Source organism: Pelobates fuscus, chromosome 3 (assembly GCF_036172605.1).
Source record: "Pelobates fuscus isolate aPelFus1 chromosome 3, aPelFus1.pri, whole genome shotgun sequence".
Lineage (NCBI taxonomy): Eukaryota > Metazoa > Chordata > Amphibia > Anura > Pelobatidae > Pelobates > Pelobates fuscus.
Window position 1 is genome coordinate 338504302 of NC_086319.1, and position 14322 is coordinate 338518623.

Below are 14322 nucleotides of genomic sequence, written 5' to 3' on the forward strand. Positions count from 1 at the left end.
AAAAATTCAAGATGGCTGCCTGAAGCCCATTCTGGTACTATGATCTAATTGCCAAGAATGGATAAAATATGAACTCACCATTTTGAACCAATCCCCAGAATCCTCTTAATGGCTGATGGTGAAGCCAAGCAGTATCATAAGCAGCGACCATAAAAAGTCCTCAGGACTCCTACTCAACTAGAAGGCATTCAAGAAGCTGCTTCTAAACTTTTTGACACCACACTTGGTCAGTAAAACCCCATGTAATACTTACTAATCAGTGGTGGATGAAAAATGCCACTCACCCTTTTCACCCCTCCATTTGCAGCAGGAAAAGGTTAATGTGGCGGGCCTCCTGGCACCCCGACTAGGCGCCTCCGCCATTCGCTGCCTCCTAGTGCTTACAGAGTACCACAAGCACCGCACCAGACACCATCAGCATTGTAGTCCCCACTTCCAGCATTACAGCTTGGTTGGGGTCTCGCTGTCCTGCCCCACCCTGGACCCAAGACCAGGATCCAACTTCCAGTGGGTAGAGATTATTGTGATTATAGAAATCCCCAGAGTTTGAATATAGTTCTCCAACCCCCCAAACATGAGCCAAGACTTCTCTCTTTAATGGGAGCCACACTTTGCCTTATATGACAATCCCCATGCAAGGGGTACGCCCATATGGACCTGATGGTAGACTCATTTGCAACTTTACAGACCAATAACAATAGGGTTACAAAGCACGACACTCCCACACACAGCACACAATCCCTCCCCTCTTACTGGGAGATAATTGAGTCAGATACTGTATTAACTCAATTATCTCCAGGCAGAAAAAAACACATATTTCTCAAAAAAAAAACCAAAACACATAAAATCCCCAGAAATGTTACATCCCCTGATTGCCTTGACCAACATATGGAAAAGTCACTCAGATCAGTTCAGGGGTTCAAGAATTCTATGTAAGTCTCTTATTTGACCGACCGCAGGCATGGTTCCCGTTCCATAGAATCAGGGCTTGCAGTCGGTCTATTGACTCTGTTCGGTAGTTTGTTCGTTTTCAAACTACCGAACAGAGTCAATAGTCTTACCTTGGAGCTTGTTCCCTTCATCCAGACGAATTATATCACCAAACAGTGCCCTTCTAAGTTGAATAGAATCGAACGAAGGCGATGATGGAAGTCCAGCGGTGTTCGGGAGTTTCTGTATCCGATTTTAGTTCCATGAGATTCATGCCCAAACACCGCTGCCTGCGTTCATGCGAACAAGATGGCTGCCACCTCGTGGTTGTCCAGAGGTACACATGGCACACATGGTGGTTTTAACCAGGATTTAACACAGGGGCCATAATCACAGGGTAGGAGGCTGGCAAACAGCCCCCCCCCCAAAAGTGACGAGGTTACTTACGTCACAGATTTTATCAATATTAGACCAGAAGTGATGTCACCACGACGATCTATATCAGGTTCTATGCGCACGAATGGAAAGTGTCAAACCAGGGGGAATAAAATATGGGTCTTTACAGTCACTGAAATGGCCCATAGTCGATGGGCAGGAGGCCAGCTTCCACACTCCTCCAGGAGTCCGTGGCAAACGTCTGTGGAAAGCGGCGTTTGTCACAGTTAATATTGAAAGTTGGATGATGTGTGGATGCCCCCACTCCTCCCCCATATTCAAAATTAATTCACCTCCATGGCTGTGGAGACAGCAATGTGTAACAGTTTTAAGATTTTTTTCCTTTACATTATGTTTTGTTTCACAGTTTATAGTGGAGTGTTGTTTGATTTTATGAGACACTTGTATGGGATTTTCTACAGATTCTCATTTATTGAGAACTAGATCCCTTAGGGAAACATGATAGCGAGCTGAAGCCAATATGATTTAAATGACATTTTTAGATAACATTATAGATTTATCAGGAGAATCAATAAAAGTGGTTTTGTTTTTTTGTTCCAGACGTATATGATCTATACCATGTGAAACCTTACGCACAAAGGAATTTTGCTGAATTTAACACAAGTTTATCAAATTATATTGATGCAGCTTTAACGGTTAGAGTATAAAAGCACTTACCTAACCCCCCAATGTTGTAATCAAAGTCTTTTACATCTAGAAAAATAGGTCCACTCTCCTGCTGTCCCTCCTCCTTGTAATATAGTTTATATCCCTGGATGGTGGCTGTGTCTTCGGGATCTTGTTGCCACCTCACTGCTATAGTTGTACAATTCAGGGGATCCAAGCGCAGCTCAGGGGACCTTGGTGCTGTGGAGTAATATTTTATTAAAATATATCTGTTTTTAGGATGCATGTCGCAATAGAGTTCTAAAGGAATATAATAGGCATATTATGCAAATCATCTAACAATTTTCATAATTCATACCTCTTCTAAGGCACGCTTCCTGAAAAATACAACTTCTAAATGATATCCAATAATAAAGCAAACTAATCTTGGGACAATAAATCTCTTATAGGGATTTTATAGTGTTATTAATACAAATCTGTATTCCTAACACTTCCTAACACTATGGTGTTCTCTGGTCCCCCCCTCTCAGCCATCATCTGTGGGGGGGAACTAAAGTACATGTGCGGTGAGTGCATAAGGCCCTCCACATTTAAAAGCATTGCCTCATTGCTTTCCTATTGGGTTTTTACCAACGCTGGATGTTCTCCTGCAGAGCGTCATTTAACGGAGTCAAATTCCATTAGAATCCAGGAAGCGCCTCTAGTGGCTATCTGATCAACAGTCACTGGAGGTAATCTTAGTCCTGCAAAGTAAATATGCAGTTTCTTTAAAACTGCAGGACTAAGAGGACAGGGACGCTGCACCCAGACCACTTCAATGAGACGAAACACCCATTAACACCCTACAGAGGTCAATGTGGCCAAAGAGCTGGTAAATCCGAACATTAACTATTAAAAAGTTAGGGCATGGATTGTTTATTTTAGAGACTATTCAAGGAATCACAGACACCTCCATGTCTTAGTAGGCATTACTGCAGAAGGAGTAGTGCTGGACATTCAGACATGAGTGCATTTTTACTTATTTGTAAATGAACTTCATTGGCTACAATATATGTCTACTACAGCTGCAGGATGTGACAACTTACCATAGGGGTCATAATATCATTATTATTTATGAAGAGCCAAACTATTCTGCAGTGCTGTACGATGGGATATGATGTTTAAATTCTAGCATCCTTAATATTGAGAAAGCCCTTACCTCTTATGCTTGTAGCTTTCGGTGTCCTGTGAGATGTCCAGACGGATGATTCTCCCCAGCCCACATTGGTAGCTGCAGCAATGCAAACCAGGTAAAGGCTATCTGACTTCAGACCTTCCAAGAAATACTCATGCATTGTACCAGGAAGTTCCAAAACCTGGACGGAACTTTCCGTGCTCATTCGGAAAGAAAGCCTATATAGGATAATTTTGCCCCTGCGGAATTTAGGTGGGATGGGAAGCCAAGAAATAAGCACGTCAGTGGGACTTTGGCTTATTAAACTTATCTCAGGGGCTCTCAATGGAACTGAAAAACAAAAAAACAAGCTACAATAAATAAACCATTTAAAATATATATTATTATACTAAGTTATAAGGATATCAATAAATCTGTAATTTATTAATAACAAACCCTTTCAATTTTCTAACTGCTCCGTTAAAATTAGTTTAACTATATGAAAAGTAGCTTAATATGAAAATAAAACTTTAGAAAATGAAAACTGAAGCCATACAGATAATAGGAAAACATGTATACAATAAAAACATGTTAAAACAGTGTACAACATGTATTCCATTATGTAATGGGTAATCCTGGTACTGTATAGGTTGGTGAACAGCATTTAGTGAGACACTCAGCCATCCCTTACTCAAGTTGGCAATTGAATAAAATGGTAGTGGTTTAACATGCCTTTGTTCCCAAGATACTCGTTGCTTACCTACACACTGAGCCAGCAGAATTGCTAGAAAACCTGTCAATCAAGAGAAACAAGGCTGGGCAGTTCCAAACTCCTAGCACTACAGAGGACCAGATAACGTTTAATCCTTCATTATAGAGTAGTGTCAGAAATACAGAGATACCCAACAAGCAGTGTGTAATAGACAATCAGGAATCAACATATACCGGACCTTAGAGTGGCCGGGCTTTAGGTTAGAGAGACAGAATGGTCAGGGACAAGCCAGAGTCAGAGAAAACAGAAATCAGGGAAGCGAGGTGCAATAGCCTAGTCAAGGATTATATAAAGGAGAATGGGAAGTATAGCCGAGATCAATAAACCAGAAATACACAGAGAGAATAAAATGTGCTTTTGGATACCAAAACTAAAACCACAACAGTGCAATAGAAACATAGAAACATAGAATGTGACGGCAGATAAGAACCATTCGGCCCATCTAGTCTGCCCAATTTTCTAAATAATTTCATTAGTCCCTGGCATTATCTTATAGTTAAAATAGCCATATGCCTATCCCACACATGCTTAAACTCCTTTACTGTGAGGGTCTATTCCATGCATCCACTACCCTCTCAGTAAAGTAATATTTCCTGATATTATTTTTAAACCTTTGTCCCTCTAATTTAAGACTATGTCGTCTTGTTGTGGTAGTTTTTCTTCTTTTAAATATAGTCTCCTCCTTTACTAAATGACCTAAGCCTTAACCACCTTTTTAGAGTATAACACTTTCATTTTAAAGTCACACCCCCAAAACAATCAAATCTAAACATTTTTGCGAGCCTTGACATCAGCGGTATGGCGACGGCACACATGCGCTGCAAAAGGGGGCAGAGCTGCAGTGGCCAGCGTCGAAACTGCTGAGGAGAGAAGAAGGACCATGGGAAAGGTCCCCTTCCACCTATTTGATGTCCCCTAGTTGTGCCAGAGTCTGTAAACTATAAGGTACCCTTAGAAGTAGATGATAAGCTTGTACTTAATGTTTTGTCTACTATTGTATTTAAGTTTTTTTTCTGTTTGTTTTTTTAAAGAAGCTTGGGCATCATCTGTCTCCAACAATATAAGGTATTAGGACTAGGCATCTCCCAGTACTTCAATGATCCCCTAGCTTCCAATCATTTCTGATCATCCAGCCCATATACCACATAGGGGGAGGGTTAGGAACCACTTTTTGTAAAACGTTTGCAAGTCAAATTTTGAAATTTCTCATTTAAGCAAAAAAAAAAATATAAAAAAAAAAAAGTTAAGTTATAGGGCTTCATGGTGAGATAAATACATTTGTTAATGACTGAAGACAGACATTCTCTTACCATCTTCAAGTGTCTTCTGAGTTACATGATCAGACATTTGACTTGCACCCATTGGCATATATGCAACTATATAAAATGTATAGTTGCTCGCAGGCTCTAAGTCATCAATGATGTAATGACTGGTATCATTTCCAATAACCACTTGGTATTCTTCATTGTTTAAACCTATGGAACACAACAAATTGAGAAGTTAATATATTAACAAAGTATTCCTCTAGTTGTCATATCTTCAAAGACTCAGCTGAGATCATCTCTTAATAAAATACACTACCTCTTACAAAAAAGTGTAAGCAGATGTGTTGGGATACAATGTTTAACAAGCGCGTAAGTTGTTGTGATTGGTACAACACAAGTTTACACCCCCAAAACATAAACAAGATTCTTTTTTGTTTGCTCCGGTGTTTTGCCACATTAATTTGTATTTAAAACAAAAAATAGGCCCTATTTAATGCAGCAATCAAAATGTGTTCAGTAACTGTGTCAAAAAACATTGTGCTTACCGCCATTTAACAAATGGCTATTGGCATTTTCCATTTAATTATCTATAATTCCTTAGCCGTAAGCCTAAGTGATTAAACGTTGGGGGATTCGGGGGGGGGGAGGAACAATCTTATTTTGTAAGGCATACTATTGAGTAGCCTAATGTCTGTAAGCCCATTTAGGGGGGAAAAAACAAAAAAAGATCTATTGTATAAAGAACTGATTATGTTGTTGAAGTCTATTATGACAAAGAGTAAAACGGAGGAAGGAACTTTGAAAGAGAGTGCTCTTTATAAATGTCTTGTGTCTTAATGAGCTTAGGAAAAATTTCAGCAATTCATATTAAAATATGCACAGGGGTGTTCAGCAATGATTGCCTTTGTTGTCTTTTAATTCCTATACATAGGAACTGGTAAGCGGAATAGGCTTGTTGAAAGCTGTTGTGGTTCGAGACAATCTCACATCAAAATGCATGTCAACTTAATCAAAACTTACCCACTCCCTTTACCATTAAATTAATAAACAAAACCGTAAGCAAATTCAACTATTAAGCTTTCCCACATATCTGAATGAACTCAAAAGCATTTTAATTAGGCAAGATTACGGACATTTCACAACAGAGCCGTTGATGGTTTGTTAATTAGGAATGTTGTGGCACGATTTCTGACCTTCTAAACAAGATCCTTAAGCTCAAATTAAAAGGCCTTGTTCTTGGAGTGAATGGGCCGCAGCGCCTTTTGCTGAGGCCCGATAAAATTGTCATAATGGAGAGTGAGACTGGCCTAAAACAAAATCCCTTTGTAAGTTTTCCCAATTTGCTAACAAGGCATTAATACACTCATGCACCCTCGTAAGATCTATACAGTTAGAGCGTAGGACCATAACCCGATATTTTAAATGCACGATCAGGCCTTGTAAAGAACACCTGTTGGTTTGTTTAACCATGTAAACACTAACCATTCATATCTAAGCCTGTCCCCTAAATAAGATGATGATGCAGCACTTGAAGTATGTGTTTTCCAAAAAAACAGTTACAATATGTTTTTTTGGTAGCCTACCGTTTTTAGAGATTTTATTTGTTTAGGTTTAAGTATTCCTATGTCAAATGCCTAGCAAACTCTTAAGCTCAGGTCTTGCTATTATAGATAGTATAAATTGTCAACTACAAAAAACATGTCTTAGTTGACAAGAAGTCTCATGAATGCAAAAAAGGCAAGGATATCTTAAAGTATGCTTCCTATTATCATATATAACCTAAACAAGTCTTCACCACTAGTAAATTAAACCATAAAATACAGAGTATACTTAACTTAAAGGACCACTCTAGGCACCCAGACCACTTCAGCTTAATGAGGTGGTCTGGGTGCCAGGTCCCTCTAGGATCAACCCTTTTTTTTTCTTATAAACATAGCAGTTTCTGAGAAACTGCTATGTTTATAATAGGGTAATCCAGCCTCCAAATCCTCTAGTGGCTGTCTCACTGACAGCCGCTAGAGGCGCTTGCGTGATTCTCAATGTGAAAATCACAGTGAGAGCACGCAAGCGTCCATAGGAAAGCATTGTAAATGCTTTCCTATGAGACCGGCTGAATGCGCGCGCAGCTCTTGCCGCGCATGCGCATTCAGCCGAAAGGGAGGATCGGAGGCGGAGAGGAGGAGGAGAGCTCCCCGCCCGGTGCTGAAATAAAGTTTTAACCCTTTACTCTCCCCAAAGCCCGGCAGGAGGGGGTCCCTGAGGGTGGGGGCACCCTCAGGGCACTATAGTGCCAGGAAAGCGAGTATGTTTTCCTGGCACTATAGTGGTCCTTTAATTTTTCGGCAGATGAGGATACAAGTGGCAGCTTCCAATTAAAGTGGCTCTGATACCTCAAACATACCTCTATCTTATGGTTTATTTTTCTCTTCCTCTTACAGAATCTGCTCTGTTTTTCCTTTCTGATCTATTTCTCTTTAAAACATTAGAAAAGGCAGGGACTACTTTATCTTATGTAGTTTTCCTACGTTTCACAAATGTGACAAAAAGGTAGAGCTTAAGCCAAACTTTCCTATGTTAAGTCTGTAAAGGGTAACTCTTGCATTAAGCTCTTCCCTTTTTCAAGATTGCCAAGTGTAGGAAAAATACATAAGACAATGTAACCCCTACTTTGTCTTATATTTTAAAGGGAAATAGAGCAAAAAAAACAAAAAAACTAAACAAAAACTGATTTTGAAAAAGAAAGAGAAGAGCAAACAATAAGAGAAAGGTGCGTTAGAGGTGACAGAGACAGTTTAAGACTTTCACAATTGGCTTTCAAAATAACAATTATTTATATAGCATCAACATCAAACCAGTGGCTTAAAAAAGATCCTATCAGAAAATGTATCTATACTGAAAATGATCTTGTAGAGTGAGTTGAAAGCACGTTACTTAGGGATCCTTTGGTAACGATTTGACAACTGACTCGTAAAATGTAGGTTGAAACAGATTAGTCTAAAAAAATCTATAACTTGGCTTAAAAGAATTGTAAGTGGGCTATATTTAAAGTGCAATATTGATGTTAGCAGGCACTTCAAAACCATGTGAGTAAATGGAGAACATTAATCAAAACCAACCAATGATACCAACTAGTTGAAATGGATTCAAATGCTCTGTTTACTCCCTTCTATTGAGTACCTGGTCCTTTCGGTGCTCCTCTGTGTGATGTGGAGCTCTGGACTGATTGGCACCTGGTGAGCAGTTTGCAATCATGTGTGCCATTCATCTCTTCTATTATTATTACTACTGGTATTTTTATATTGCCAGCATATTCCATAGCGCTTTAAAATATTATCAAATGGGGGGCGGAGCCTAGCAGCCAAGATGGACAGACGTGCTGTCCTTTAGCTCCAGCACGATCCAGCACAGAGAACCCTAAAACTACAAAACCCCACGCTGGTTACAGCAAACCAACCACGGAGGACTGGCCGGTAAAGAGTGGGAACAAAACGACACTTGGAAATCTGTGCCAACAGCAAATAAACTGAAGCATATGGCTGCGAGGCCTAGCATGTGTGGTGACCTGATGCCTGGGGGAGGCGGCCGATCTCCCGACATGGGGCCCGCTCCACACGACAAACCTCCTGCCGACCCGCTACCCCCCCCCTCTGGACCGGCGGGGGATATCCCGGTCCCCACTGGGGAAGCCTTACCTACAAGAGGGGCATCTCCCGATGCATCGACCGCCGCATGGCGCGCCTAAGATGGCCGCCGAGCCTGAATGCACAACCCACTCGGAGAGCCCTGAGATCCAAGCCTGGAGAGCAAATTTCGAGAACAGATTCGATATGGTGTGCCAAGCCTTCTGGGAACGCATCCGTCAACGTACCCAGGATACCGTCCTGCCTGCAGATCCAGGGATCCCAGCTCCCACCTTGGAGGGCCGACGCGAGTCTAGGTCAAACACTTGCAAAAAGGGGAAGCCCACCAACCGCATCCGCAGCCTACAGTACCCTCACAACCCGAAGATACCTCGGGCGAGCAACCCAGAAAACAGGAGACGAAAGCTCCCGACGCAAACAGGGAAGACTCTACCTGGTGCACAGAAGCCGGAGAGAGCCAAGCTCCGACGCTGCGGCCCATACCCAGCCACCAAACCGCAATATGATACCGGGCCCCACCAAGACACCAGTGGACTCATGCCTTCCAAAGTCGACAGCCTGCCACAGATAGGCGTCGGTTAAACAGCCTCATGCAGGTCCCTTGGGGTCAAGCTTTATATTAAGGGCTTGGGATATATTGACTTGCTGCTCCACCATAAGCAATAACTCTGCTAGCCTAGTTTCTCTCTCTGCCCGATTTACTGTGGGGGTGCAACCCAGTGGTTATTTTATTTTATTATATTTTATTCCGTCCTGCATCTTATCTAACCGTATAAAGCATGTATTTGTTATGTTTTACATTATTTAGCATCCATGTGAGTAAAATCCATGGCGCCCAAGCAAAGTTAATGTTCCTTACATGTTATCTACGTTATACCTATCGTGCCTAATAACTTGCATGACTTTAGACTACTATTCCCATTTAAGCATCCTCAGGCATCATCCTGTTTACTTACAAAAATGTGCAGTACAATCCCACGAATACTCTACTGTTAAATGCAAATGTTTTAAAAAAGAAAACAAGTGCTGTGAACCTGACATATTATGTATGCTATTAGATAATCTTTTATGATGCCCAGCGCAATGTCTCTGTTAATGTATATACCCTGCAAAGCACTACAAAAATAAAGAAAAAAAAAAAAAAAATTATCAAATGGGGGAGATTTAATATTAAATGAGACAATTACAAAAACTTACAGGAACAATAGGTTGAAGAGGGCCTTGCTCAAACGAGCTTACAGCCTAATAAAGCAGTTCAAGAGCAAGTCACCTGTAATTTCTCCACAACCCAGTTTTTAGTGAATATACCTCAGGAGCAAATAGAATTAAATTTTTTTTTTTTTAAATACCGTATAACACGCCCCGGCGTATAACATGCACCTCCTTTTCAGAAGGAAATTCCAGGAAATTTCCACCCCTCCCATAGTATTCCCCCCCTCATCCCATAGTGTCCCCCCCCCCATAGTATTCCCCCTCCCATAGTCCCCCTCCCATAGTATTCTCCCCCCCCTCCCATAGTATTCTCCCCCCCCTCCCATAGTGTTCCCCCCCTCATCCCATAGTGTCCCCCCTTCTTCCATAGTATTCTTCCCCCCCTCCCATAGTATTCTCCACCCCCTCCCATAGTGTCCCTCCCCCCCTTAGTATTCTCCACCCCCCATAGTGTGTCCCCCCCCTCCCATAGTGTCCCCTAGTGAACTTTCCCTCTAGTCCCATATTTACTTACCTGTCTTGAAGCGTGGGCCGGCTTCACAGCGTGCACCGCGGTACTGGAACTTAAATTTCAGGTTCCGGTTTCCGGCGGGACTGAAAGGAAGTGTGCACACAATAGTGTGCACACTTCCTTTCAGTCCCGCCGGAAACCGGAACCTGAAATTTAAGTTCCAGTACCGCGTTGCGCGCTGTGAAGCCGGCCCACGCTTCAAGACAGGTAAGTAAATGTGGGATATCGGCGTATAACACGCACCCATGATTTCCCCCCTATTTTCAGGGAGAAAAGGTGCGTGTTATACGCCGATAAATACGGTAGTTTATTTTCTTATGGCTTCTTGTGCGGTTGGAGGAAATTTTAAATTTTCTTATCCTTGTACCAGCTTTTTTGACATCTATTGTCTTTTTTTTTTTTTTTTTTTAAATAAAAAACACGCTGCAGTTTCCATAATTCTTACCTTCCGCTTTTGTGTAATGCACAGAATAAGCAATGACTTTCTCGGAGTTATAGAGAGGCCTCTCCCAGGACAGAATAATGGCTGAGCTGGACATTATCTCAGCCCGGAGATGACGTGGAGCACTGGGTCTGTCTTCAGGCATAATTACAGTCAGTCGTGCTCTGGATAAAACACTGCCCTGACTACTCTCAGCCATGCATTGATACACTGCGTCGTCTTCAGGGATGATTTGGTTAATCACCAATTTACTACAAAGGAAAAATAGAGAGAAGATGAAAACGATTTCTTTAAATATATTGTTAAAGATATCATTGTATGACTATCACATTTGGCAAATGCAGCAAACCTAACAGATACAATACAAGACGTTTTTTAACCCTTAGAGTGCCAGAGTGCTACTGCAGAACTACATTTTATATCAGTGAAAGCATTTACCTCTTTAACGAACCCTTCTACAGGAAACGGAACCGTATGAGCTATAAAGTGTTTAAAATAATTTAAGGAGCGATCTTATTAAAGATAATGATTGAATGGTATGAGATTTTAAGTATTTAAAAAATATATATATTAAAGATTAATCCTGTTAAGGATTAATGATGGTTTATGTTGCCATGACAATGTGGTCTTTTGAGACCCTCATCTTTCACGACACATCTTTGAGTCATTGACCATTAGCAGGGTTCAGATTGTGATAATGACATGGATTAATGTTGGCCCTTAAGGGGTTAATCCTCTTTAAAACAACTCTAGCCCTTTAGTAACATTCCATGACGTTACATAGAAGGCTCAGAATAGATTCTGAGGAAATAATCTGCATAACACAGATCTTTAAAATACAGATCATTGTTTAGTAAATAGTAATAGGTTGGAGACTGAAGACTCCAGTGTTATTCTGGGGTTTATCCAATAGCAACTCGGATATTCAGACTACATTAATCTGCTACAAATTATTAATTAGTGGATAAACCCATACGTGCTGCATATTGCTTAGCTTAAAAAGATTACTTTGCATGGCTTCCACTTTCATGTACTTACACAATGACCTGAAAATATTTTATAAAGGTTTACAATGGAATCAAAAGAATAATGTACCACCCAGAAGCTAATGCAGTGGACAAGGAGGACATTAGTGTGTTACCTGCACCCATGCATCAAATGGGACAAAAAAGGACACTTTTAAAACACCTCCAGGGATTTGTGCACACGGCGGCATGACACATTTCCAACGTCCATTCTTTGTAATAGCTCACTGAATGCAGCAGTATGTGAGAAATTGCATGCACCCAATGACACAGTCACATACAAGGAAGATGACGTTTATTTTGTTTTGTTTTTGGTCTTTAAGACAACAATGATATTTTTTGTGGTCATGCAAGCCGAGACATACTCTACGGACTGTTTCACTTGAAGCTCACTACAAGCCTAAAGAAGTATTTTGGAGTGCCAACTACAAAGCATGCTCATCTCGCACGCACTCTCCACAACGATCCACATAAAGCATCACTATATCAAGTAGCTATACATGGACGTTATGCAAGAAAATGTTATTCTTACCTGTTATACAATTTTATTCTACCATTCGAATGGATTTTCTTGCCATTTTTAAGCCAGGAGATTTTTGGAGTTGGAATCCCCTCTGTATGACATACAAATCGAGCAGTTCCTGCACGTGGACGAGTCAAACTCTCTGGCCTCTCAATAAAAGATGGTGGAGCTGCAGGAATACAAAGAATAGTAAGCTTAGAACATTATGCTAAATATGATTATATTTTCCTTATAGCTAGCAGCATGAACTACAGGTTAACACTTCAGCAATAAAATACATGGAGGACCAATTTGACGTCAACTTACAAAAGAATATTATTTACAAAAGATACTGAACAAATCTTTTCCAAAACCGATAGAAGAATACACATTCAGAATACACAAGCAAAGGTGACAAAAGGTATATAATGGACAACCAGTTTAATTCGCGACAAACTGTCTCAGGTTAAGCCTTTGCCTTAGTTGTCTCTGTGGCCATTGTCTGTGTAGAATGAGCCTTTATACCGGAGAAAACAGGAATTCCTTAACCTCAGTAAGATTTTCCAATAGCAGTAACTACGCAGCTTCGAAGGAAGGCAGTCATTTCCTTCAGGGTCTGCAAAGGAGACGCAACTTCTACAAAGATCTTCTCATTCAGAAGATGGTTGAAGATGAACAGACATCTTACTAGATCAAACAAATGTCAGGCTTGCTCTTTTCTGGTTAGAAGGATTACAGAAGAAAAAAAAAAAAAAAAAAAACAAGGGTAGGATTATCTCTGATTAAGATGCTAATGGTGACCACCTTGGTCCACTCTGTCATGGAAGATAGCAGTGTGAGGCTCAGATTCTGAAAATGCTTGAATATTCGTTCATGTGGCAGAAGCCAAGACAGCCATAATTAGTCTTCTTAGCGTGGGTCAGTGGATTCACTGTAGCCAGGAGTTTAAATGGAGGCATAATAAGCAATTCACATCCGCAATGAGCAGAAAAGACTGCAGCCTCCATCTTGCAAGAGGGCAAATGCTGACACCAGCATTTTAAGAAGGTAAAAATCCTCACAACTGGTGCAACGCCAAACAAAGTGACGAAATTATGTCCCCAGACCTCAATCAACACTGAGCTGGGAAAGTAATATAAATACTGAGAAAAACAAAAACCCTGCAGAAGTATTTGACAGAGCAATCCCCAGTTGACCAATCTTTATCAAAGAGGATGGTATGTATTGGGTTTACTTAAAGGAGCAAGTCTGAACTAATTTGGACAAGCCAATAAAGTTAGCCGGTTGAGCCATAAAACTAAACATTAAAAAAAAAACTGTAAACCTATTATTCAATGCATCTCTGTGAGCAGATACTGATTGGCACAGTGTGGTGTTTTGCCGTGCAATAGTCTTCCCATGAGAAAGCATTGATTTGGATGAGATCATTAGGAAGATGTAATGCCTGAAAGATGCTGTACTGTGGAAGATACAATATTAAGTATGGTTCAAGCACAAGCCTTTTTTAAGACAGATTTACACAAGTAAGAAACTGGAATATTGATGAACAGTTATGCGTCAGGGTTACTCTTATGGGTTTAGTATATACACTGCAGTTTAATATGAAACAGATGGGGCATTTAAAAAAATGTATTTAAAGTATATATATGTATATATAATAACTAAATTAAAGATAATTTAAAATACCTATAGGTTGTGTTAAGAGTAAATGTTAAACAAAAGCCTGTTGTCAGATTGAAGGTTTCTCATGTCCATTAGTGTATATGCAAAATATCCTTTAGCTATGTTCCAAGAGGACTGGACAGGC

General features: G+C 40.5%; 1 protein-coding gene across 1 annotated transcript in view; it reads right to left on the bottom strand.

Moving 5' to 3' along the window:
• The window catches only part of PRTG (protogenin), a 116413-nt gene that overhangs the window by 47789 nt on the left and 54302 nt on the right, over positions 1-14322 (bottom strand). The window contains exons 7-11 of the mRNA XM_063445703.1: positions 12546-12705; positions 10992-11239; positions 5228-5392; positions 3191-3496; positions 2044-2232 (exon numbers count right to left, since the gene is read on the bottom strand). Coding sequence (XP_063301773.1) covers positions 2044-2232; positions 3191-3496; positions 5228-5392; positions 10992-11239; positions 12546-12705 — 1068 coding nt within the window. The remainder of the gene's footprint in view (positions 1-2043; positions 2233-3190; positions 3497-5227; positions 5393-10991; positions 11240-12545; positions 12706-14322) is intronic.